Genomic DNA, 25632 nt, shown 5'->3' with positions numbered 1-25632 from the left:
TCTATGCAATAGAGTCAGTGTGGAAAAAAAACATTTCTCAGGTTTGACACTCAGCTTGCTAAGGATGGGGTCATGCTTTCCGTTTGCTGTGAATAAAGTGTGGTGTAATGGAGCTCTGGCTGTTAGTCACTGAGAGAATGGTATTAAGGGTGACTTGCATCATTGTAGTAGGTAAGAAATTATGGAAGAAAACGGCTTAACTGTTTTCTTCTTTTATAATTTTTTTTAGATCCAAGCCACCCTTTTTTGGGAAATCGGTGTAAAAGGTGCTTACCTTTGTTATTGCTGGCATGCAACCTTGTTGTACTCTCATTGAAGTTAGTAGAAAAGACTCCATTGATTTACTATTTTATAAAAGAGTCAGATCTCTGTGATGAGTGATTTTGAAATCCAGTGTATTTTTTGTCAGTATAAATGTTCATTTTGGTACATCACTTATCATGGATAGTTTAAATGAGACATGGCTTAAACTTGGTGCCATCACAAACCCAACCATCATTTTGACTACATTTCGAAGGGACAGATGCATGTATGAATTTTCAGGAAAAAACAAACATACGTACAACCTTGCTTATGTATTCCTTGACAAGTAATTAGAAATTATTCATTATCTGAGTTGATCAGCAGTGCAAATAGAACACAAAGCATCCACAGGAGGCAAATTTAGAGCTACTCAATTAATTTGGTTGCATGGGGTAAATCGGTAAGATTTTGTCTGTTGGTCTCTACCTTGCTAGATTAGTCTCTAGGGCTGTGTCTCCATAGTTGAAATTTAGCAAAGCAAGGGAAGCTGGCAGATCTTGCCTTTGGGACTCCATGGGCCCTTTCAGGTCATTTTGAGTGTGTTGCAGTGGTGAGATCTGACTCCCCAGGTCCAGGTCATTTTGTTATTGGTTTCCCATGGGTTACAAACAGGGTTGGTGCCTTTGGCCTCTTGAATGCTGGGAGAAAAGTTTTCTAAAAAGCTAAAAAAAAACCCCAAACCAAAACACTAATGAAAAACAACTTTCAGAAATTTTTTTCATTTTGCTAGTATTTAAAACACAGCACTGCATCATTCAAATCACCTAAGTAGTTGTTAGCCACATTTGCACTGCATTGTACTCATTGAAAAGTGTAGTAGTGGCCTAATTCACGTATTATACTTATAATGCTGAGTCTAGAAGCAGCGTTGGGATGATGGAATATTTTTGAGCAATCTGGGGCTGCACAGGACAGCCACAGAATTGTGACTTCCATCAGATGGTAAGGTGAAAATGCAGAGAGGAAAAAAGAAAAGGAAATGGATGCTTTAGGGGTCTGCTCTGGGGTTTTGTTTTGGGTTTTCTTTTCCTGAAATGTGTTTGTAGCATAATTGCACAGATGATACTCTTGGAAGAGTACAAATTGCTTGTGTTTATTGCTTATAGCTGCTTTAGAGCGCTCCTTGAGTGACAGGAACACCTATGTAATCTGGTGTGATGAATGAGCCAGGAGCAGTGCAGCGCTCCAAGGTTCTGGGACACAGCGCCTGCTGTAGCTTTGAATTCAAAAGCAATTATCATCTGATTAATTTTATTTATTTGTTTAAATGACTGGAGAATTGCTGTGTTCTATCATTAGACTTTCTACCACTCAAAAATTAAGCTAGAGCAGTTACTAGACAAAATCTGGCAACCTGCAAATTTGACATTCACCATTTGCTTTGAATTGGTGTTGTATTCTCCTTATTCCTTTGCCAGAGTCCTGGGAGGCAGTGCTTATCAGAAGCATTAATTTAGATGTCAAGATCTTGGAGGAATATGAAGTTTGGAATTTGTTCTAGAAGAGTGTTAATAAAAAAAATTGCAAAAACCAAATAGAAGGGCTCTGTGTGTGGCTTTTTTGTTTCAACTTATAGTTGTCATACTACTTTAAACTGATCTTTGCCATTGCAATAATTTGTTAGCTGTTTTCCTTTGGTAGTTTCCTAAATCCATAATCTGTGGAGCTCTGTGGTGCTATTTGGTTTCAGAAAGCTTTGTTGCCTGGCTGCAGATTTCTTAACTTACTCCATTAAATCTCCTGGCCCAGTAATGAGCATTTTCTACAGAAATATTTTTGCCTCATGACCTAGAGGACATATTTTTAATAGAAATTGAGGGTTATGACAGTCATGTTCCATACTCTATATTTCCATACAAACATAAAATGTAACCACTCAGCCGCTTGGAAATTGGTTTGAAAATAAATATGGCAAAATTGAGAAAGGTTTTCTTAAACAAATATAAGAAACATTTGTATGAAAAATGATGGTAGAATGCTTTCACAGTGAAGAATCTTTAAGTGCTTCGACTATGCAAGGGCTTATAGCTGAGAAAAAACGTCTGCTGTGATTTTATTTGATTTGGTTCATGGGCACCTCAAGGAACTGTAATTGTGTCAGTGACCTGCTCCAGCTGAAAAGACTGTAACGCAGTAAGATTGATTAACTGCTGGCTGGAAAAAAAAATCCTGGTTTTCTGTTATTCTCTTGCTGCAGTCTTAAATGTTTTATGGCAACACAGACAAGTTTGTGTGAGGAATGTATGTTAAAATATTTCTGACATTGAATGTCAGAGCAAAAGTCATAAATAACTCTCCTTTTCATTTTCTTTAAATTACAGACATATGAGTCTCTGTCATAATTACATGTGCCAGTCGGAGATTTAAATGCGTTTCACTTTATGCACTTGAGTTATGAAATGAACATTAGTCTTTGAGGAGGTGGGCCAAACCTGACACTTCCTCATGTAGCACAGATATGGTTCGATTTATGCAGTCCTCCCTTCCTTCCAAATGGTTATTGATTACATAAATAAGTAGGTAATTTTTCTCTTTCAGAACTTTGCTGAAAACACTATGAATGAGCTCCTTGGCTGGTATGGTTATGATAAGGTAGAACTGAAAGATGGAGAAGATATTGAATTCAGGAACTACTCAGCAGATGGGGAAAGCCGCCAGCACATTTCTGTTCTCAAAGGTAACGAGACTTCATGTTTCTGTGTTCATGTAAAGAAGGATTAATAGCTCGACCTGTCTGATTGGTGTTGATTGCAAAGCATGTTCTGCTGCTTGTGTCTTGGTTGCTTTACATAAAAATACCTGAGAGTACCTTGTGGTACAGGGAAGCCCATAGGCTATGAGGAAAGTCACATAACAAATTAGCTGTTGGTCTATTGATATACTGTTATATATTCATATATATCTTCACAAATAATGCCTTTCATGTGTCAGTTGAAAGCCATGTGCCTGTGGTATCAATAAACTACTCACAACTGGAGAAAGGAAGGAGTACTTAGCAGGGTGGCCTTAAGGAACCCTTTTGCTTCCCATACTAAGGCTGGTTGGTCTACAACTTTTTAAAGTATTGAAAGATTTTAAACTGGAATAGTCACACATGTAGGAACAAGTGTGAATGCTCACAGAAGGCTTCTCATCCATGTTTGTACTATACGGTCTTCTGCACTGTGGTAGAAATTTTCCATAGATGAAATTTCTTTGAGACATTGCTGAATCTTTGTGATTCAAAATGTAAAGGGTGAGAGCCTTTTGGTTTGTTCGGTCATTCAGGTTTTGCTTTCTGACTCCTCAGTCTCAGGGAGTGGATAGGGGCTTGTCATCAGAGTAAGGAGGAAAGTAGAAAATTGCTGCATCTTTACTTATCCAACAGGAATTCCTCAAAGGTGAGGTAAAGAGAGGAGATCCCAACAGCTTTGATCCACTTGGAGTGCTACTTTTCACTGTGTTCGTGGGCAGCAATGTTTGGGTTTTCTTCCTGATAGCTAGCAGCAGCACTGTGTTCAGTGAGTGTTGCAATGAGTACTGACACCAGAGAGACCAGTGCTGAGGGACAGATGGCTAGAAAAAGGGGAAGAAATTAGAGGTAAGGTGAAACAACGTAATTGTGTTAAAATTGAATGTTTGCAGCTTGTTAGTACTATAACAACATTGGTGATCAATATTTATTTTTCATTGAAAACGTAATGTCATTAAGCTACCTTTGAAGAAACTTGTGCCTGTGTAGTAATGTACTTAATTTATTTCTGTTTTAATAAATACATCTTTTACTGAATGATTACTGACTCCAGCCTATGCTTGATGAAATTTGTGACATACTTTTTTAATAGGCACATGATACAAATCATATGTTTTATGTACCATAGATATTGAATGCCTGTGATAGGTAGAAATTTTTGGTGTGTGCTGTTTTTGGGAGGGGAAAAAGCACATTTCTTGTTCTGAGAGATGGGAGAAGAGGGAGTCCCATGGCTGAGATATATTAGAGAAATTCCTACAAATAAGAATCCTGAGGGGATTTGGAATTAAAGAATGAGAATAATAACTGTCATCATTTTATGCACACTTTACTGTGATTTCAATATTTTGTTCCTTTCTTTAAATTCCTTTCATTATTACTACTCATGTTATTTATAGAGAATAGGAATTATTTTATTCTTCAATTTATGCTTCTTGTACTGGTGAAGTCACAGCACACTGAGTATGATCATGCAAACAGTAGAAATGAAGTACAAGAATAGGATGCCATTGACTAAATCAGGCATACTAAGGCTAAGCATGACAAAATAATCCTACCTTTTACCTTCTGCAAAAAGAAAGTGTGAGTTTGATTTTGAAAAAAGAATGGAGCACTTCTGAAGATTACTGGAAAGTATCAATTTCTTTAAAAGGGAAAATACTTGCGATTTTTGTGCACTATTCTTGTATTAGGGTTAGTAATTTAATGAAGAGATTGGTGAAAGTATGTAGGGCCATTTAAGAAATTTGTGTCATACTGTACAATGTGTTCTTTGTCTTTTACAGAAAATTCTTTGCCAAAACCAAAATTACCTGAGGACAGTGTTATTTCACCGTACAATATAAACCCAAGCTACCCAGGGCTTGCCACAGGAAATGGACTATCAGACTCACCAGCAGGGTCGAAGGATCATGGGAATGTACCTATTATTGTCCCATTAATTCCACCACCTTTCATAAAGCCACCAGCAGGTAAATCCTAATGAACATGTAAAAATGGTTACTGTTACTGAAAACATCCTGAGATCACTGGATCACAATGTCTTAGCAAGAGGGCTGATTTCAAAATGATTAAAATCCAGTCACAGATTACTTTGAAAATGAGTGGGAGAGTGGCTTTAATCACTTTAGTATTCTGGAAAAACTCCTACAAATGCAATGACAACAAACTTGCATTGCTTGTGACACTTCTTATGCTGGATTATGCTCTCAACACTTCAACAGCATTTGCTTTTAGAAAAAAAATAATAAAGATTTTGTTCTGGTGAATAAAGCCTTTAACTAAATTAATGAAAGATTATTAAATTAAAAATAGTCTGCATGAAGGAAACAGTGAAAGAGACAAAGCCATCAAATCAGTATCGTGTCTTTATATCAGGTTAACAAGCTCATACTGGGAAAACTGTCTCTTGATTCCCATTGAAATCCCTGACCGCTGTCTCTCAAGGGTTTAATATGATTTTGACTCTACCCAGGAGACTGCACTGAGACGTTTTACATTTTCATTAGATTTTTATCAGGAGAGGTTTTCTAACATGCCATTCCTCAGAGTTTGCATGAAAAATGATTTATTCCCCTCTGCATGCTGCTTACTGTAATCTGTGGAAGGAGCTCTTACGGCTACACCAGGGTGATTAATTGTTCTGTTATTGTTTACTGCTCCACACAGTGTGAAAATTGGTGCATCCAGATAGGAGCAGGCTGAGTCCTGCTTCCGTGGACATCCCTGGGTATTGTTGTGGTTGTTCTTGAGTGACCAAGGCACTGAGGAATACAGGGTGACATGCAACTCCTAGCCAAGAACATCGGTTCTCCACACACGGGGCTAAAGACATGCCAGTGGGTGCCAGGGTGCTTCTGCAGATGCAGAACTGCTTGTAGGATCAGGTCCCAGGTCACCTCTGCCCTTCGTAACATTGTCTAAAGGTAGCTGCAATATATTGATTGATCCCAGAAAGTGTTTTCCTGTTGTTGGTTGTGTAATAGACTACAGTTGCCCCTCCTAAATTATTGTTATGCCATTGAGTTTTATCTCTAAAGAACTATATAATATGCTATGAATAATTTTCAAATGTTACTCAATATGTGGTCCTTGCCAAAGACTTTCAATCTATTTTATACGATAGTTGCTAATTACCAAAGCTATTTGGGTCCATTCCTGCAGCCTTTACACAGCTAAAGATCTCAGGCCATATGGGCTGGATCCTCAGCTGTTGTTGATTTGGCCTTAAAGCTTTAATCAAGGGCTTGTGCCATCCCAAGCTATTTTCCCCTCCAATCTGAGTCACGAATGAATCCAGAATGCAGAATTTGTGGTATGTGAACACAAGGCTATAGCATGCATTGTGCAAATTGCCACAGTTGCTGGATTTTTACGACACCAAATAAGCAGGAGAAGATTGAACTATGAAGTAGAAAAACAAATTACTGCAACAGTAGTTAAGTGGACACAAGGGAATTTTGGCCAAGTCAACTGCCTTCTGTTCTTTGCCTGTCCACCTACAACATATGATCCTGTGTTCAAATGTACCCCTAAGGGTAATGTGTAGAGAGAGCTTATCATAAGTCTTTTCCACCTTTAGGTTTTTAATTAATTCATCAACAATGAATAATGTTGTTGTACCTGCACAGGAGATACGAATGTATAATCTCTGCCTCCTCCGACTTTATCCCATGATTGGTAATGAGCACTAGATTACCATGACTTCTGAGCAGATGAATGTATTTATCTCACATTTGTTTTAGAGACCAAAGCTTGGGAGGATGAGAGGGGGAGGAGAATCACCACCTTTGTGGGATTTGCAATAAGCAAGGGTAGTAATGGTTTTGTTTTATCTTAGGGTGTTGGTGCCCTAGCCATGATCACCCTGAAGAGCCTGGCAAGAAACAACTGGTAGGAAAGGGAGTACAAAGGCTTCAGGAGAGCCAGTGTGCGAGGCAGTGGTCTTGGCACTGCACTTTGAGACCGTTTTGTGGGCACTACATCAAAGCAGAAAACTTCAGAGTGATACAAGGCCAGATAAGAGTAACTCTGGGGATGTGTTCTTGGAGTTCCTCGCAAGCATAGGGGGGATGACTTTGGAAACAGCACAAAGGTGCTTCTTTGACTTGAGCAGGCAAATGATTAGACTCACATCATTAATTAATAAGGTGAAGGTTGACATTTTCAGCATGGGGGACAGACAGGCTATGACTGATCTGCCACTAACACCAAAGTATTTATCCATGTTTGAGTAGATAAATGAAGTAAGGGGACAGAAGAGAGAGGCAGAAAGAGGTCAAGAGAAAGTTTCAAGGTTAAAATGCTGGGCAGAAAAAGGGATCTTTGCAGCATGTTTTGTGTGGACACACAGAGGGCAAAGCTACATTACAGGCCAGAGAGAACACCAGGTAGCAATGCACTGTAGTGACTGGGAGGCTAAGAATTAGGATGTGCCCAGAGCTTGTGAGCGGTGAGAAAAGCTTTTAGATATTGTACAGAAGTAAAATCTACAAGACTTCAATATAGCTCGAAAGGGAGTGCCCACAGGTGAAAATGACACCTAAATCATGAACCTGAAGGATGGGAAAAATGGTGCAGTCCATCCTTATTGAGCGAATAATATGGAGTGAGCACTCAGGGAGAAATTATTAAGACTTTAATTCTTGCTGTATTGATCTTGAACAGAAGGGTCAGCATGAGTAAAGAGGTGTCAGAGAGACAGGCTGAGGTATTCATTTGGACAGGAGTGTAATGGTCTGAAGAGGATAGCAGATCCATTGAATTATTAGTTGAATAATTTTGCTGATAAGATTCAATACAGGTAAGAGGAACAAGAGCAGAGCATGAGGGATGCTCACAAACCTGAAGAGAAACAAGAAGGATACTCTGCAATGTGCACTGACATAGCAATTGCAGAGGTAGAAAAGACACAGTCAGGAAGCCAAGGGAAACAAGATTTCTAGGAAGGCAAATACGATTCTTTATCAGAAACACATTTCAGTTTGAAAAAGAGGAGGAAGGAGTGCTGATCCTAAACTGTCTAGGAAGCTGTCATTGAAGATTTCAGCAGACTAGGTTTCCTTGAGCATGCTGGAAAGCTTTGGACAAGTGTTCTGCTTGCATTCATATTTTGTATGACCAGGCTAAAACTTAATATAATAAAATTACCTTTTTTCTTCTCATACCTATTGGTTTTTTTTTTTTTTTTTTTTTTTTTTTTTTTTTTTTTTTGTAATTTGAAAACCAAATAATTTTGAGCAGTCTGGCTAAAATTTTATCTTCAAGCTGTTCAGATTTCTGTTTTATCAAATGAAATGTTAGGTTCCAATTTGCTTATATGATTTTGGAAAACATTAGGGTTCTACTAACCAAATAGAAACAGCTCCAATAAAGGCACTGTCTCCTTGCTATACCTCATAATTAAACCCAAAAAAGGTTGAGTTAAATGCATGAGCCCTATGTGGTGCACTGAGTATCTACAGGCTCAGGTTATGCTGTGTCACTGGAGGATGCTAAATCCAGTCATGGGAAGTGTCCACCAGGAGAATGCAAGTTACTCAGATGTGGAGGCTGTCAGCAAGAGCACTCCCCTGATCTGCAGCACCAGGCAGATAGACCACACTGGAACAGTGCCCAAATCAAACATCACTTTATAAGTCAGCATCGGCCATCCAACCTGCATCTAGAGGCATATAAGTAGTCAATGCAGCTTCCAGAGAATTGCTGTAAAGAGTCTCCTTGTGCCTAGTAAGAGTCCATCTTGCCCAGCCAGCTGGCAACTACATTTAGACTTCACTGCAGGTTCTGAGTGATCTTCAGGGTTAGTCTTGAGTACAGCCTATTGCAACAAAGTGATCGTAAGATTAGTTCTGCTTGCTGTTAGAAGGTTCTTATTTTCTGCACAGCAATGTAAAGAAGGCTGGTGGGTTTTTTTTTTTAATTTGCTTGTTTGTTTGTTTATTTTCCCAATTTAAAAGTTGCATAGAAATAGCGAGGAACAGAAATGCAATAGCCAGGAATGGCCCAGAACTAAAAATCTCACCACAGTTGTTTGGGGTATATGGCCTTAGTATGTAGCATGCAAGCCTTTTGTTATTCTGCAGCCTTTAATGATAGAGTAAATTCGAGAGAGCACTTTGGGTGACTCTGCCCTTTTGCTCAGGCAAGTTTGGACAACTCTTGTTACCTGGGATGAAGGAAGGCTGAAATCAAGAGTAATCAAAGAAGAATGCAAAAAATTCTTGCAATGCAGGTGAGAACAAGCTGCCTCCTTCCCCTGGCACCTGCTGGAGGCTATGGTGTGTCAGTTTTCCCATTTCTTTGAGTGCTCTTTGATTTGTTTTATCTTGTGAGCCCCATGGCAGTGCCTTGGTAGGGGGGTACAGCTGCTGGTTGGTCTGTCCTTTGAGCATGAGGGTTGACAAAATCCTTCCCTTTCCTGCCTCCTCCTGTGATGCACGTGATGCAAGTGATGCACAGAGTGTGCCGGCTGCTCTGAGCATCCCAAACAAGAACTGGCTTCCTGCGATGCTGTGCTGTGAAGGGAGGTCACTGCCAAGGGACACAGTAGAAGGGGAGGCAGAAAGCATGATGACATGCAGTTGACTGAGCTTTCCACAGAGAAATAAAGTACAAGGGAAAAATAATGCTCCCTCCCAAGGTTTTCAGAAGATACTGAGTACATTTGGAGAAGGAAAGGGGATGCAAATCCTACAACCCACAGATGAGTGTCTTAACATAATATTAAGTTCCAAATGATGACTGGAGTTGTACCAGAAGTTATCAGAAACTTGTGAAGGTGAAGGAGGACTAGGCTGGAGGAATGGTATCTGAGGAGGCAAAATGTCTTAAAGGAGAAGCATTTCCAGTGCTGACTTGTAAAATCAGCCTGTGACCTAGGCTGGCAAAGCAATATCAGATTCAAATACTAAAGTACATATTTAGTTATTTTATAGAAAGAAACCAGTGATTTTCTGTGTTACGGTTTAGCATCACTTTAGAATTAAAGTTTATAGGAGATTTTGTAAATACAAGTGCAGATGAGTAACTTTGTGCAACATATGTGAATAAGCAGAGTTCCTGCCCTACAAACATTCTGGAAGAGCGTGCTGTAACCTCTCTCAATATTTAAATTGCATTGGAGGAATCTGAAAGCATAAACAATGTTTTAAATGGCATTTAGCAGGCCACTAAAAATGAATTCCAAGATCATCTGTCAAGATTCACTGAGGAATTGGATCTATGGCTACAGTAGCAAGAAGTTTGATTCCAGGCAGAACCAAATAGCAGTTTTCCTTAAGTGAAGACCACATTATTAGATCTAGTTAGCTCTGTATATGGAGGAGACTTTCATTTTACTGTGCTCTGGATCCCTCTTCAGTATTTCACAGATATCTTCTGGTTGCTGAACAGTGTTACAATTTCTCTAACTGTAGGCTTTGCCCCCTGGTAAAGACCACTGCAACAAATCCCATAGTCACTACTCTTCAAATTATTTCTCTTGTTCTCTGTTTGAAACATCATCAAATTTACAGTGGTTATAGGGTTATTGCTGCCTGGGTTTTTAAATGCTGGTGGTTGCCAGGATGCCTGCCCTATCTAGCCCACTGTTGATGTCTTTTGCTCTCTGTGGAGGGCCAAGTGTTTCCTTTGTGCTAAAAAGAAAATAATAATGTCCATGTATGCACCTTAATAACATGTATTCAAGTGTACAGGGAGTTCCCCCTCTGTTAGCTGAAATAGGTGCTTTTTTTGTTTGCATGTTTAAAACCTGCCTAAATGCCAGCTTTTGTGTTGTGCATTCAGTCCCTACTGAACTCTGCATAAGAATGTGCCTCAGCTCATGTATAGAAAACGTAGGCAGGCCGTGGTTCCCCAAAATGACTTTTGAAAAAGGGGCTGGGACATTTTGCTTTATTGGCAGAGCAATGAACTTGAAGAGACTGGTCCTTAAAAGGAAATGCATTGTAGAGGCTATGATATTTCCATAGTGATGGCTGCAGCAAGCTTTCTATTGTCTGGCCTATATTTTAATCTTCCTCTGGTAGTTATTTTTTTAAGGTGCTTTTTCTGCCTTAAGTTTGTCACGTGCCCTATTTGCTTAGGGGATCAGTGCTTAAGGTGATATCACAAGAGGATCTGCAGCAATGTCTCAGGAGTTTTGTTTCTTCACCTTTTTTAGTTTGAGATTAATTTGATAAAGCATTTTGGGTGTAAGAAAATTGACAGCAATGGTGCTTCTGCCTTGCTTGGGATTAACAACCTCAGGAACTACTTGGGGATGAAAAATCTGAATACATGCTACTTGGTTTTCTTCAGTGGTCATCTGGGATTTCAGGAGCAGCAGGAGAGTAACTCAGAATTATCCAATTCTGAAATCCTGGCAGGTCCCAGTGGAAGCAGTGAGCCCTTACTGTTACTGCTGCAGATGCTCAAGTCAAGATCTTAAGTCTTTAAAAAGGAAGTTTTGTAGCTTTTCATTAGAAAGTAATAGTGAAAGCAGCTAAAATATTTAAAGATATATGTACACCAGTGGATTGAGCACAGTTCCCAGCTCAAAATAAAAGGGCTATTATAGCTTCCTACCCAAAAAACCTGAGATTGAAGCTGCCTGTTTGAGGGGGTGGGATGCAGCAAAGAGAAAAAGAGAAGAAAGCAGTAGTGGAGAGACATGGCTTCTGATAGTGTGATAGAAGGAAACTCATGCCAGAGATGAGTTGGTTGGCTGGTAGACATGGAGGAGAGGTGGGATTCCAAAATATTTTTTGTATCAGCTCATGGATATGACCACAGTCAAGGTACAGGTTTCAAAAAGGCTCACTCAGTCCGGGTGCCATACTTGAGATCTCAATCCCAAACGCTCCGTCCTCCTGGTCCTCCTTCTGCATAGCAGTCCTGTGGTTGGGCAGCTTTGGGACAGATGTTATCTTCTTGCCAGAAGAGTTGACTATCTCCTGCTGTATTTTTATGCAAGGAAATATGGAAAATAAGGTTTTGAAGTACCTGCTGTTGAATCATCATAATAGGCAAGATTAGAGCTGTAACTGCATTTCGTTTCACCCAACTTTTTGAAGCTGGAGTTAAAATTGAAAATGCATCACAGTTCAAAACAGTAGAGTGTTGCAACCTAAAACTTAGTAAACTGATCAGGATTTAACTCCAGAATTGTAGGGATTTTAGGAACATTGTGCTAAACACCACAGATCATGCTGGTTTGCTTAGATGAAAAGACAGGATAGATTTACTCCATTGTACTCATTGCATTCCTTTGCTTCCCCCCACCTCTTTAAATTATGGCTCCATATAAGATCGATTAGTGTAAACTGCTGCTCATTGGGTTTAAGAGGAACAATTTTCTGCAGCTCCTTCACATGGGTTTGAAAGGAAAAAAATACCAAACATTCTGCTTAATTAAGACCTAAAGAGGCGGTGCAAACTTTTGATGATTAATTGAAGCATGCTTTAGACTGATGCATATTTAGTTATTATAATGTGATAATTTTATCTTGTTATACAAACTACTCCCTTTGGGAACATTATTTAACACCGCAAACACTCCGTGTTTATTGCATTGTTCATTATGAAAAATACACAGGATAAAAACCACAAGGAGATGTAACTGAACAGTATCTGTGTGGTGGGTGCAGGGAGTACTTCTTACACCTGTAATGACACAACCCAGAGGCAGAAAATCACAATATTGTAACTCCCACAATATTTCTCCCTGTGAAGAGTTGAGAACTCAGAGAAGTGGAGGCTGGAAATTTAGGTCTTGTGCAGTATGTAGAAAGAATTTATCTTTTTATCACCTGGACTAATTAGAGAGGACAGCAATATGCATGTTCTGCTGAAAGTCCTCCTGTTACTATTTAGTTGTGTCAGTCTCAGCTCCTCTTTGTCTCACCTGTAAGAGTGCCCATGCTACCTGTCATAAGTGTGAGAGATCTGAGAGCATGCTAAACACTTTGCAAAAGTAGGTGATAAAGTTGCAGGCCCAGATGGAGGGGGGAAAAAAAGCAATTATTAAGAAGTATTTTCTTTCACTTCAATATTATCTGTGCCAGGACTTGCAAATGATATTTTTGTACTTTACAAACGTGTGTCAGCATAGCTGTATGTGTCCTAAAAGTGATGGTGAATGATCTTCATCAGAAGAGCTGCTCCAGTGAGAGCTCACATGATGGATGTAGGCATGGTGTCAGGATGAGCTCATGTTACTTTAAGCAGATATGCTAAGCTAAACTATCAGCAAAAGATTGACTATGAACAAAGGAGACCACTGCCGATGTAATAAACTGGTACAATTATTGTGGAGAAGCTTTCTTAGTGCAGTTCTAATGAGGAAAAGATTAGAATAAAGATTGAAGACAGATAACCAGTCTTAAACTACTGGATTAGAAATTTCCTGCTTCCTCTTATCTCCTAGCAGCAAGTTCTTCTAGCTGAGCGCTCTAGGAATAGGGATTTGATACATTTTCCTGGAAGCAGGGCAGGAATCTGGTAAAGTGATTTTCGAAGAATTTGGCCTTGAAAAACAAAGGTCTGTGAAAAAGTGAGAGGAATTTTATCTTGAATGGAATGCAAGATATGAATTTCTGTTTTCAGATTATTCCAGCTTGTGTTTAGCAGATGACAGCACTTAAATCCCAAGACTGTGTCTTTTCTTATTTCACAAAGTCTTAATATCTTGAGGCTATATTAATTGCTTCTCACTGCTGCTAGAAATACATGAAGTAATACTTTCTGCCAATGTTGAAGTCCTGAATTTTGGTTGTTAAGCTTAATACACTGTAACAAAACATGCCTATTAGTTCTTTTCACAAGGTCTGCTCAGATCCCTACCACAACCGGTATGAAGAACGAAATCACACAGTCAGGTCTGGACCTTTATCAGTGTCCCCAGCTGTCATCCACGCCCATAGGGCACAGCTCTGTACTCTCCCAGGTACCAAGCATGGCTTCCTTTTTCTGCTGTTCTTAGCATCACTGAAAGAAAGGATTTGATTTTAGACCAAGTTTTTCCTCCCACTGGGCTTGACCCGGTTGATGGTCCACAGAAATGTGATACTGGATGTTTTCTATTTCACCTGATGAACTGCATTACAAAAAGTTAAAGTTGCATCAAAAATTGACTTGGGCAAATGTACACCTGAGGGAGCAAAGATGACTTGAAAAGTGATGTATTAGTGTCCTGTCCCAGGAAATGTGTACTCTGAACCCCCTTCTAAAGTATTGCTATTTCCTGGCTGCTTCACATGGCCATACTCAGTTAATCCTTTTGTAGCAGTGTTCCTGAGTCTATTAAATTGAAGAGGCATCTAGTTTTATTATTGCTGTTACCATGAAATGAAAAGAATTACGTTGTTTGATGACTAGAATGAGAAAGGAGTAGAATAGAGAAATAGTTTAAGTTCTTTGTATATAGCTAGACTATTTCCTTTCCTTTCCCCTTTCCTTCTTTCAAAATGATGACCATTTTGACTAATATTGATGATGCCTCCTGGATATTGCATATCACTTCCTGGAAGGGCATACAGTGGCTGGAAGTAGTAGTTTGTAGACCATTCTCTGCTATTTTTCTGACCATCAGATTTGTGGACCACAAGTGGAGCTATACTGCTTCAAAGGATTCTCTGTGAGGTGGTTGTGAAGTTCTGCTGGACGGGGCATGGCAAGACAGCAACCTGACACAGAAGGTCCCTCTCCTCTCCTCTCCTCTCCTCTCCTCTCCTCTCCTCTCCTCTCCTCTCCTCTCCTCTCCTCTCCTCTCCTCTCCTCTCCTCTCCTCTCCTCTCCTCTCCTCTCCTCTCCTCTCCTCTCCTCTCCTCTCCTCTCCTCTCCTCTCCTCTCCTCTCCTCTCCTCTCCTCTCCTCTCCTCTCCTCTCCTCTCCTCTCCTCTCCTCTCCTCTCCTCTCCTCTCCTCTCCTCTCCTCTCCTCTCCTCTCCTCTCCTCTCCTCTCCTCTCCTCTCCTCTCCTCTCCTCTCCTCTCCTCTCCTCTCCTCTCCTCTCCTCTCCTCTCCTCTCCTCTCCTCTCCTCTCCTCTCCTCTCCTCTCCTCTCCTCTCCTCTCCTCTCCTCTCCTCTCCTCTCCTCTCCTCTCCTCTCCTCTCCTCTCCTCTCCTCTCCTCTCCTCTCCTCTCCTCTCCTCTCCTCTCCTCTCCTCTCCTCTCCTCTCCTCTCCTCTCCTCTCCTCTCCTCTCCTCTCCTCTCCTCTCCTCTCCTCTCCTCTCCTCTCCTCTCCTCTCCTCTCCTCTCCTCTCCTCTCCTCTCCTCTCCTCTCCTCTCCTCTCCTCTCCTCTCCTCTCCTCTCCTCTCCTCTCCTCTCCTCTCCTCTCCTCTCCTCTCCTCTCCTCTCCTCTCCTCTCCTCTCCTCTCCTCTCCTCTCCTCTCCTCTCCTCTCCTCTCCTCTCCTCTCCTCTCCTCTCCTCTCCTCTCCTCTCCTCTCCTCTCCTCTCCTCTCCTCTCCTCTCCTCTCCTCTCCTCTCCTCTCCTCTCCTCTCCTCTCCTCTCCTCTCCTCTCCTCTCCTCTCCTCTCCTCTCCTCTCCTCTCCTCTCCTCTCCTCTCCTCTCCTCTCCTCTCCTCTCCTCTCCTCTCCTCTCCTCTCCTCTCCTCTCCTCTCCTCTCCTCTCCTCTCCTCTCCTCTCCTCTCCTCTCCTCTCCTCTCCTCTCCTCTCCTCTCCTCTCCTCTCCTCTCCTCTCCTCTCCTCTCCTCTCCTCTCTCCTCTCCTCTCCTCTCCTCTCCTCTCCTCTCCTCTCCTCTCCTCTCCTCTCCTCTCCTCTCCTCTCCTCTCCTCTCCTCTCCTCTCCTCTCCTCTCCTCTCCTCTCCTCTCCTCTCCTCTCCTCTCCTCTCCTCTCCTCTCCTCTCCTCTCCTCTCCTCTCCTCTCCTCTCCTCTCCTCTCCTCTCCTCTCCTCTCCTCTCCTCTCCTCTCCTCTCCTCTCCTCTCCTCTCCTCTCCTCTCCTCTCCTGGATGTATCTTAGAGGGTAGAAGGAGGTGGACTGAACCTGACTGTCCTGCATAACTGCCTGCAGAGAAGTGAATAATGTGGCTTTTCCATGTAAACAGCTGTTGCTGGTTGCCTGTGTAATTAGAAATAAGCAATTGTGTGGGTCTTTCTCATCATCTGTGGGAGACCATTCATGCAAATTAGTGAACAGGAATTGAATGACAGCTGAGGTGTTCCCCCTGTCAATCACTCATGAAAGTCCCTGAGAATCCCAGTGGTGCATCTGTGTTTCCCCTTAAAAACTGTGCCCCAGACAAGCCAGCCTGCTTCAAAAAGGGCTACTTCAGCACCTACTTTGCCAGTGAACTCTCTTTCAGCTCTGTAATATTCTTTTTTCATTTATGAGAGTTCCTCTCACCAGAAATGAAGGCTATTAGAAAGGTATCACTGGTAGATCTTCTCTTTTCCAGAGATAAAATGCTTCTTATCAGTAGGGGAATATATGTTACTGTTATCTGAAACAAGAGTCTGCTGTCTGGTTCCTTTGATTCAGAGGATCTTCTGTTGTCCTGGTACATTCAAAGGGGCAGGTTCAGACTGTAAGGAATTGGTTTATTATGGTGCAAAAGTAGCTGAATCAGGGTGCCTTTGTAAAAGATAAGTGCTTCAAATGACTCAGGACAAGAATGAGGGGAAGAGCTCTAGGTCTGTGCTGGAGTAGTTGGCACCCTGGACAAGGCCAGTGTGCAGAAAAAGCAGTGATGACCCCATGCAAAACCACCACAGCAGCACCCTGTGTGCCAGGCTGATGTTACAGCCAGCTCAGGGCAGGCTTTTTGACCCCAGAGATGGCTAGTGATAATTTTGGCCAAATTGTTTTGATTTCCCTTTGTGTTCAGTATATGAAGGTGCCTATAATACTGACAAATCCCACTCTAAAGGGTAAGTGATACAATACATTAAACACAAATCTGTGCTATAACTTGGCCTTAAATGTAGGTTTAAAGGTAGACAGTCTGATTAAAACTAAAAGGTCATTATTTTACATTGTAGAATTTTATTTGTAGCTGTAAATCATAACACAGTTTGTGGAAGGAAAAAAGTTATTAAACTGGCAGTATTTATTCCAATAAGGTGAGTAAAATGCAGCACATAGTTCTGAGTTATGATAGTCAGGGAAAGGAGCCAAATCACTCTGCTAAAAATTAGTTTGCCAATAATTTTACTGAATGATGACAGCGTAGCTTCAAAAACAAATCCTTTATAGGGAAATAGGATGGCTGCATGACAGAATCTCTAAGCTATGAATTCTCCACAGCTCATGGACCAGGAACTGCTTTAACAATTAGTCTCCAGAGATATTTTTTCCCAGAAGTTAGACAATGGCTGCTGTCTGTAACTGAAAGGTCACTGAGTATCATAAACTGGACATAAGAACTGAAGAATTCTGAATTTTAAGCCAGAAAGATTCCTGCTAACTTATTGACTTGATCTGTTTAGTAGGCTTAACTATTCACTGCTGTTGTCTGTGAAGCTGAGGTGGGAATGATGACCACAAAAGAATATTTACGTTTGTAAATAAGCTCTGTGGTATTTTTACATGGCAGAAGGCACACATGCCACATTTGTAACACATGTTAGAGAAGAGCTTGAAAGAGGCTTGCAAACTCTGCCTGAATTAAAATTTGACCAATGAGCATAATGATTGAAAAGCAACATGGCAAATTTTGCCACAGTGCCGCGACTTCCGCCTTGTTCAAGTCTGTGTTTCTGTAACTGCTGAATTCATGAAAAAGCTCCTTGTTTTGTGTGCTAGTAATTTCAAAATAATACAGAAAAGGGGTGTTTTATATTCCTTCTTACTTAGAAGAGGGTTCGTGTTAGAGACCTGCCTTGGTGCAGCATCTTCTGGCTGTGTTCTATCACCAGCTTGCTGAGCAGAGCATCTCAGGGACTCACTACAGCAGACTGTAAGTAACAAGAACAAAACAGCAATAGCCACTAAACCTTCAGTCTTGGTTACTCATTTAATAAAGAGTTGTGCGCTCTTAAGCGTGCTAAAAAAGTTCTTGAGATTTCCAGACATTTTCAGCAGTGCACAATTTTTGAAGCTAATAATCTTTTCCAGCCATTTTAGAAGCTTTGCCAGTCTGCTGAGTCTGGCTGGCACAGGTCAGTGGCTGCCTGAGGACAAAGCTGGTGATCACAGGCAGGCACAGTTCTGCTCTATGACAGTGAGGGAGTTAGCAATAAGATGAGCTGGTGCTGCTTGTATCTAAGAGTAAGTGTGCAGATGTCTGAGGAAGGTGTTTGCATCTCATGTAAACATTGTTCTTATATTTTTGTTGTAGAAGATGATGTGTCAAATGTACAAATAATGTGTGCCTGGTGCCAGAAAGTTGGAATCAAGCGCTATTCCCTGAGTATGGGAAGTGAAGTGAAATGCTTCTGCAGCGAGAAGTGCTTTGCAGCTTGCCGAAGAGCATATTTCAAGAGAAACAAGGTAAGAGAAATAAGGAAAGATGTAACCTACATAGATGTGGCTTTAATCAGGCCCAGCCTGAGTCTCATTTAGCATCTAATAGAAACTCTTTTCTTTTGTTTTCTCTGTTTCATCTAGTTCCACCACTCTCCATCTGTATTGTCTGTTGGACTGTCAGCCCTTTACTAACCTTCTTTCTTTCAGTTTCTCTCAGCTTGATACTTGGGTTTTGTGAGGGTCAGGAAATTTAAATACTAATAAGCATTAACGTAAGACTCTGAATTTGGCCTTAGAGTCTCAGGATACTTCCTACACATACACAACTAAGAGGAAGTATCAGAGAAATAGAGTAAGGTGGTGTATGACAGTGCCACCAAGTCCCATGGCACTGGGATCATGGCCAGTGGGTAAACACTTTTAGGGCCTAAGTCTCAGTCCTGTCACAATACTGGACATTTTTTCACTACTGCTAGTGAGCTCTAGTTTAATTCTTTAAAAGTATATAATTTTTAATAACTTGTCATTGCTACAAAATTCAGACCCTATACAGTTTTTGGGTTGGGGTAAGCAATGTTAGAACATCTAGAGTAACTTGAACACCCCTCCTACTCAATTTAAATTTAACTCCATCTAAAATTAGAAGCAATCCTAATATTGAATGTCTACAAAAATTGCTGTAATCACTGAAGCACAGTGCCTGAAGATGCCCTCTAGGTTACTTCAGCAGCTGTTTTTCTGCAGCAGAATTTGTAACATGTCATTTAAAGAAAAATAGAGCAGAAACACCTCAAATTTTTAGTTGTTAAAAAAGTAACTGTGTCCTTTTGGTGCTTAATAGTGTGAGCCACTGGGTAACTTTATTGTCTTAGAAATGTTTATCATTAATAAAACTCTTTACATTTTGGCTTCCTAAATGATGCCATTTACCCTTATGCTTCAGGACATTCCAAGCCTGTCAAGTTCAAACTGACTTCAGAGCTCTAAATCTTGTCTTTTACATCTGTCATAATAATAAATAAGTACATATGGGTTCTAGACTCAAGATGCAATGTTATAGCAAATTAACCTCCTTTATAAATTTGGGTCACATCATCCTGTCAAAAAAAAAACCCAAAAAACAAAACAAAACTAAAAAAGCCCTGAAGAATTAGGTTGCAAAAATCAGTAGAGTGGAATTTTAGTGGCAGTCTTGGCGAATCAAGCTCATAGTGTCTACTGGAGCAGACAGGCAAGTAAAAGTCACATGAGTATTCTGTGAAGAGTGTTGTTTACATTCTTCTTGTCTAGAAAAAGTGTAGAGAAGGGAAATACATGCTCCTTAGATGCTGCCCATTTGAAAATAAATCTGCACAAATGTATGTGCATGTGCACATGTGCACTTCTGTCACATGCAGTTCTGTGTGCCTTACAACGTGCAAGGCACAGTCCAGACCCTGTGGGCTGACAGGACACAGATCTCTGTCAGCTGGTGCTCCTGTGACTTCCAGTCATTAATTTACATGGATAAGATACTTCCTAGTAATGGAGGCATTGTCAGTGATCCTGGTTAGGTGGTCCTGTGTGTCCAGAACTGATGAGTAGCAGATAATTTGGGAAACTTTGGAGAGGCAGATGAAAGGACTTGGTGTATTCTTTCTCACCTACAGCTTAGATCCTGAAATAAGAGATTTAGATCTCCACTAAATGAAAATAAATGCATGTTAACATAATGTATAGGTGTACTTCAACCTTCCAGTAACCCATTAGTAGTAGAATTCAGTAATAGTTTATGACCATGAATTCAATCAGTGAGGCAGTATATGAAAAAGTTCCCTTTTACCTGACTTGCTATTTATTACCCTTGTGCTTTATTGGAGGCCTCCTTGTCCTTGTATTATGAAAAAGGATGAATTAGAACTTCACATTCTCCTTGGTTCCCTTTCCTACACCTCTGTGAACTACTTCTGGAAGATGCCAAATATTTCCATCCAGAAAACTCTCTGTATTCATTATTTTGTATGTGTGTATAGACAGACAGACACACATATACGTATACAAATATATACACATATACATATACACATATATGTATAGAAACACAATAGATATTTCTAATATTTTCATATACCAGCATATCCCAGTGAAATGTCCTATTATTCACTAAAGAGGTTTCAAACTAACAAAATGTCATGTGGGAGGACTTGGCAAAACATGGTGAGAAAACATTATCATGTTGATTGGCTCTGCTTCAAAGCTAAGCCAGTGAGTTAAATTTTCTTTCTCTTTGGACCTGTGCAACTTGGAATTTCACAGGATCTGACTGAGCAGAGGAAATCTGTAGCTGCCCCTTGCATGTATGTTGATGGCATGAGATGATTCGGGGACAGAATATTTAGGAAGTGCTGTCGTTAAATGAAGACAAGCACAGTAGAACTCAGCAGACCCTCACGCTTCTGGTTTTGCACTTCACCTGTTAGTAAAAGAGTGGAGTCTTGAAGATCAAAAGAACCAGGATGCAATAGTTTCAGATTTAACTGCTGACCTTTGCTCTGTTACTGTTATTCCAACATCGTACCTGTCTTCTCGATGACTCTAATGCTTATTTATGTATTTTAAGGAGTTATGCCACTCTACACGTTCTCATTTTTCAAACAGAGGAGCAAAACAGTCACGTTTCACCTGCCTTATGCATGTTTTAAACAGCGGATCTCTGCCACAATATAGTGTTGTATTACATTAAATATGTACAGCTGCTGCATTTCTGGGAGCTGATAGGACTTTGTGGTCACTTTATTTAAAGCTTGAGTTTCCTAATGGATCACGTTAAGCAGTCTTCCCTCCCTCCACTAGATAAGAAGTGCTGTAATAAGTGCTTGCCTTACTGTTTAAGCAGTAAAGAATTAGTCATCACTAATGCCTCAAAACAGCACTAAGTAATGCTGTGAATTATCCATCCCTGAATGACAGTTGCTGTGTTCAGAATGAGTACTTTTGTAATCATTCTAATAAAAAGATATTGTCCCATACACAGGGCAAATGCACACTACAGTGCTGCATGCCACAGATTCCCAACTTGGGGGAGGCTTGGCATGAGCCCACACTGAAGTGCCCTGAAAGTGCTCCACAAAGCCCCAGTTCAGCTGGGCACTGGCTGCTCCCAACTTCTAACTCCTTCTCAGTCCTTTCCTGCACTAGGTTTAGCAAGAGTAGCAACACACTGGAATAAGCTGGTGCCTTCCTGGCTTTGGGAGCTTTGAACCCAAGGAGTTAAGTCAGAGGTGCCCATCAGGCTTTCCTGCTTTTTGTCCTGCTGGAATCTTGTCTATTTGTGCTCTGGAAGCTGGGCCTCTGTGTCCTCTGCATGCATGCATAGCCAGGTTTGTCAGGGAGCTTCATGCCTGGAATGGGAAGTTTGTAAGGAAGAAGTCTGGTGCAACCTTAAGTTGCTTTTCTTATAAGAAATGCAAATTTTGCTCCAGGTATTTTAAAGTCACGACCGTTTAAAATTATATGAGCTAGCAGCCATGCCTTGCAAGAATAGAAATATATGTGTTTTGAAATGATAAAGGCTCCCCCAACAGAATAAGCTTATCTAAATTATTAGTGATAAATGAACAAAAAATTGAGGCTTTTACCCCATCAAGCAAACCCCAAAGTATTTAGATGAGATCCAATTTAGAAAGAAACCTAAAAATAACATCACTGCCACCCCCAAACAAAAATAACCCAAATCTGCATTCCTGCTCCTGTTTGTCCAGTCAAATGCACATAATGAATATTGTATAATGACAACCTGTTGTGTATAAAAATACTGATTAAAAGGAACAATTGTCGGAAAAACTAGCATTTGGGACTAATGTTAGTACCCAAAGATATAAGATTTGGATGCTTCCTTCTTAGATTTAATTTTATAGGCCAACTAATACAAAGTTAAGTACCAAAGAGTCATGTAAGGGCAAAAAGCACTAGACCACCAAGTTTCAGAATACGAAATTTAAAGGGAACGGTTGGACTCATAATTGGATCCAGTGAGTCTGAAGCTTGAAAAGATTAATTTTGAAATTAAGTTGTTTGACTCACTGGGTCAGAAAACAAATTTATTATGACCAAATAGCCAAACATAGAACTAGAACTGACTTCAAAGAGGCTATAAACTCTGTTCACAGATATATTAAAGAATAATTTACTTGATTTGACTAAGACTTTGGAGACATAGTGACTGCAAGGTTCTCAGGCAGTATTTTGTACCTGACCTTGTCCCTGCTTTGCACTGCATCCCAATTAGGAAGAAAGATATTTTTGTTTACAGAGCAGTCCAATTTCATTCATACTAATAAACAAAAAGGCATAAATCAAAAAGTAAAAGTAAGCTACTCTTTAGCACCATGAAGATGTAAACAAGGATGACCCTTTTCTCCCTGTAAAGTATAGTGATGGGCAACACTGTGTGTTAATAGTGCAGACAAGGAGTGTGGTTTAGGGTCCTTTATCTCATCTGTGTGGCAAAAATGAATGTGAACTATCAAATGGAGCTGAAAGAAGTCATACACATTTATTTAGTTCTGAGTTCTGTTGCATTAGACAACTCCTCACATTTTCAAGCTATATTTAATGATGATAAAGAGCATGCAGTATCATATAGCTTTAGTGCTCTTGCTGCATAATTTTTTGGTTAATTAATATCTATCACGAAGCGATGATATGGACATTTAGATACAAACACATACTATAAACTGGGAGTAAACAGCAGCTATCATTCCCCAGAATTATTACTGAGGATTGTCAGAGAAAGTTCTCTTGATTTCAAGCCTAATTGTGCAGCCTAACAGTGCATGAGAGATATTTAACAATCTCACTGTTAAGTCAATGAGTAATGGCAAAAAAAAAAAATCTACTTTCATCTCTTTCTTATGACTCTGCAAAATTTAATTTGTAAAGTGATCATTATTCATTGAGATTCGGAAAATTGCTTAGAGCAACTTGATGCAAATAATGCCCTGACCAAAAAAAAAAAAAAAGAAAGCTTAACTGTTCCTTTAGATTCCCTTTCCATAGTTGAAACACATGGGGCTCTGAATAGAAAATCTATTTCTCCTAGAGATTTAACTTGCATTAGTCAGGTGTTCAGAAAGGTCAGTGCAGAGCAGGTGTCCCACCATCTTTGCATGCAGTTGCCCATATTTGGTTCCGTGGAGCTGTAGAGAAAAGCCGGATTCAATAAATGGTTCACAAAGTTGCTTCTGCTGCTGTGGGTTTGCGTAGAACGTGCGTGCGTGTATTTGTGTGTGCACATCTGCGTGTGTGCGCGCGCCTATTTGCCACAGCAGCCAATTGAAAAGGTTTCTTGCAAATGCTTGAAGGTAGAGGGGAAAAAGACAACAAACATCTCCATAGCTGTGATTGCTTTGTTGAGATATAAATGAGCGCTGATGAGTGAATGTAGATGAGACGCTGAGTCTGCAGGGGAAACAGCTCAAGCGTAGGGCACAATTGCAAACTTCTTTGAGGAACTGGCGGGAGAAGGAGGGATAAGGAAAATAACCTCATTCAGAAGATGTTTTTAAAGTTTGTGGAGGGTTGAAGCCTGCAGATAGTGACCAAGAATCTGGAACAGAGACTGAAATATTAAGAAAATCCTGAGCTGTGGCATTGGTCAGAAAGAAGATTGGCATCATTGTCTTGTTGTCATCAGTTGGCCTTGTTATTTACAGGATGCTAAACCCAGAGATCTCATAGAACTGCTTCCTTAAACCAGAGCTAGGATTTTTTTTGTGATTAGAAGAGGCAAATGAAATTCCAGATTAACCTACTGAGGCCATCAGTCAGAATATCTCACTGCTAACCCACAACAAAGCAAAATGTATTACCATTGCTAACAATGAAATGGGCAGCAGCACCTGACTTATGCCACCAGTGACTTAATGAAGGGATCTGGCAGACCCAGCATGCTTGTCAGTTTGCAAACTCAATGGACATTTTAATGTCCATCTGCTGCCGTTTAATACTATAAATTTGAATCAAATTCCCATTGTCTGAATTACTAGCAGGTATCCAATCCAATTAAAAGGCGTGTTCACTTTTAATTTTAACCACCGTGTCACATAACATCAGTCATGTTGCATTCTGGCTGCTTTGGTTATATCAAGATGAATATGCTAATTACAGCTGCCTCTTGTGGGGCAGGCGTTTGATTCAAACAAAGCTACCAGTTTATGCATGGTGTCCTCACATCAGTTTTGGACAGCTTTAACGATTGCGCTTTTCCTTTTTCCCAGAAGCAAGTTTTGTTTACATACAGATGGTACAACAAAAACCACTAATTGTGTTAGGACTTGACTGGAAATGCTTTTAAGTTTCTTGCACACTGGGTGAATGCCGTTTAGAGCAGTGATTTGGATTTAAATAGATGTTCTGTCACCTTGGTATTGGAGAAGTGAAAGAAGTTTCTACCTGCAGAATGACTGCGGGAGAAATATGACCAGTAGCCATTTTTCTGGAGGTTACTAAAAAGCTTTACTGAGGCTTTAAATCACTTAGGGTGAATTTTTGAAGGGGAGAGGAGGACACTAGAAGATAACAGACATTTTGCTCCTTTAAAAAGTTTGGCAAGGTAGACTTCATGGTCTGCATCCATGACATTTTTATATCACCAAGGGATTTTTGATTAAAGAGTTTAAATGAATAACAACGATGTGTTCAGAAAATGAGCAGATATAATACACACCGGTGCTTACTTTACCTCTGAACCCCTTTGGTTCCAGCCTATGTGAGCTAGCCAATTGCTCAAAAAAACATTGCTCTCCTCTGTTTCAGGTCTCAGCTCCGGTTGCCTCAGATTAACCTTGTCTTTGTATGAAATTAGGCGCCTTTCAGCTTCGTTTTTACATGCTCAACACAGAATGAGCATCAAGAACAGTCCTTGTTCTGACAAAAGCTTAGGGTAGATCTCCAAAGTGAATCTAATTTGCACAGACTATATTTGGTGCCACTCTTCCTTTTCCTAATGAACACATCAATCATTAATACTAATAGGAGCTGGGCAAATAAAGAAATGCATATTAAATGTTTGTTCAAAAATATCATGACATTTGAATAAATGATTGCCTTAATGGCATCTGTTCATTTATCAGTCAGCTCATTAACTTAGGGAAATATTGAAAAGGAGGTTGAGTATTTTTTCACTCTATATATTTTTATTTGGAAACCA

At 40.3% G+C, this 25632-nt stretch overlaps 1 protein-coding gene across 1 annotated transcript in view; it reads left to right on the top strand.

Moving 5' to 3' along the window:
- The window catches only part of SOBP (sine oculis binding protein homolog), a 112971-nt gene that overhangs the window by 6502 nt on the left and 80837 nt on the right, over window positions 1–25632 (top strand). The window contains exons 2-4 of the mRNA XM_053939253.1: window positions 2842–2980; window positions 4822–5007; window positions 18316–18467. Coding sequence (XP_053795228.1) covers window positions 2842–2980; window positions 4822–5007; window positions 18316–18467 — 477 coding nt within the window. The remainder of the gene's footprint in view (window positions 1–2841; window positions 2981–4821; window positions 5008–18315; window positions 18468–25632) is intronic.

The sequence above is a fragment of the Vidua chalybeata genome, chromosome 3 (genome assembly GCF_026979565.1).
Source record: "Vidua chalybeata isolate OUT-0048 chromosome 3, bVidCha1 merged haplotype, whole genome shotgun sequence".
NCBI classification, from domain to species: Eukaryota; Metazoa; Chordata; class Aves; order Passeriformes; family Viduidae; genus Vidua; species Vidua chalybeata.
Note: the sequence above shows the minus strand (reverse complement) of the source record. Positions and strands in the feature narration are given on the sequence as shown.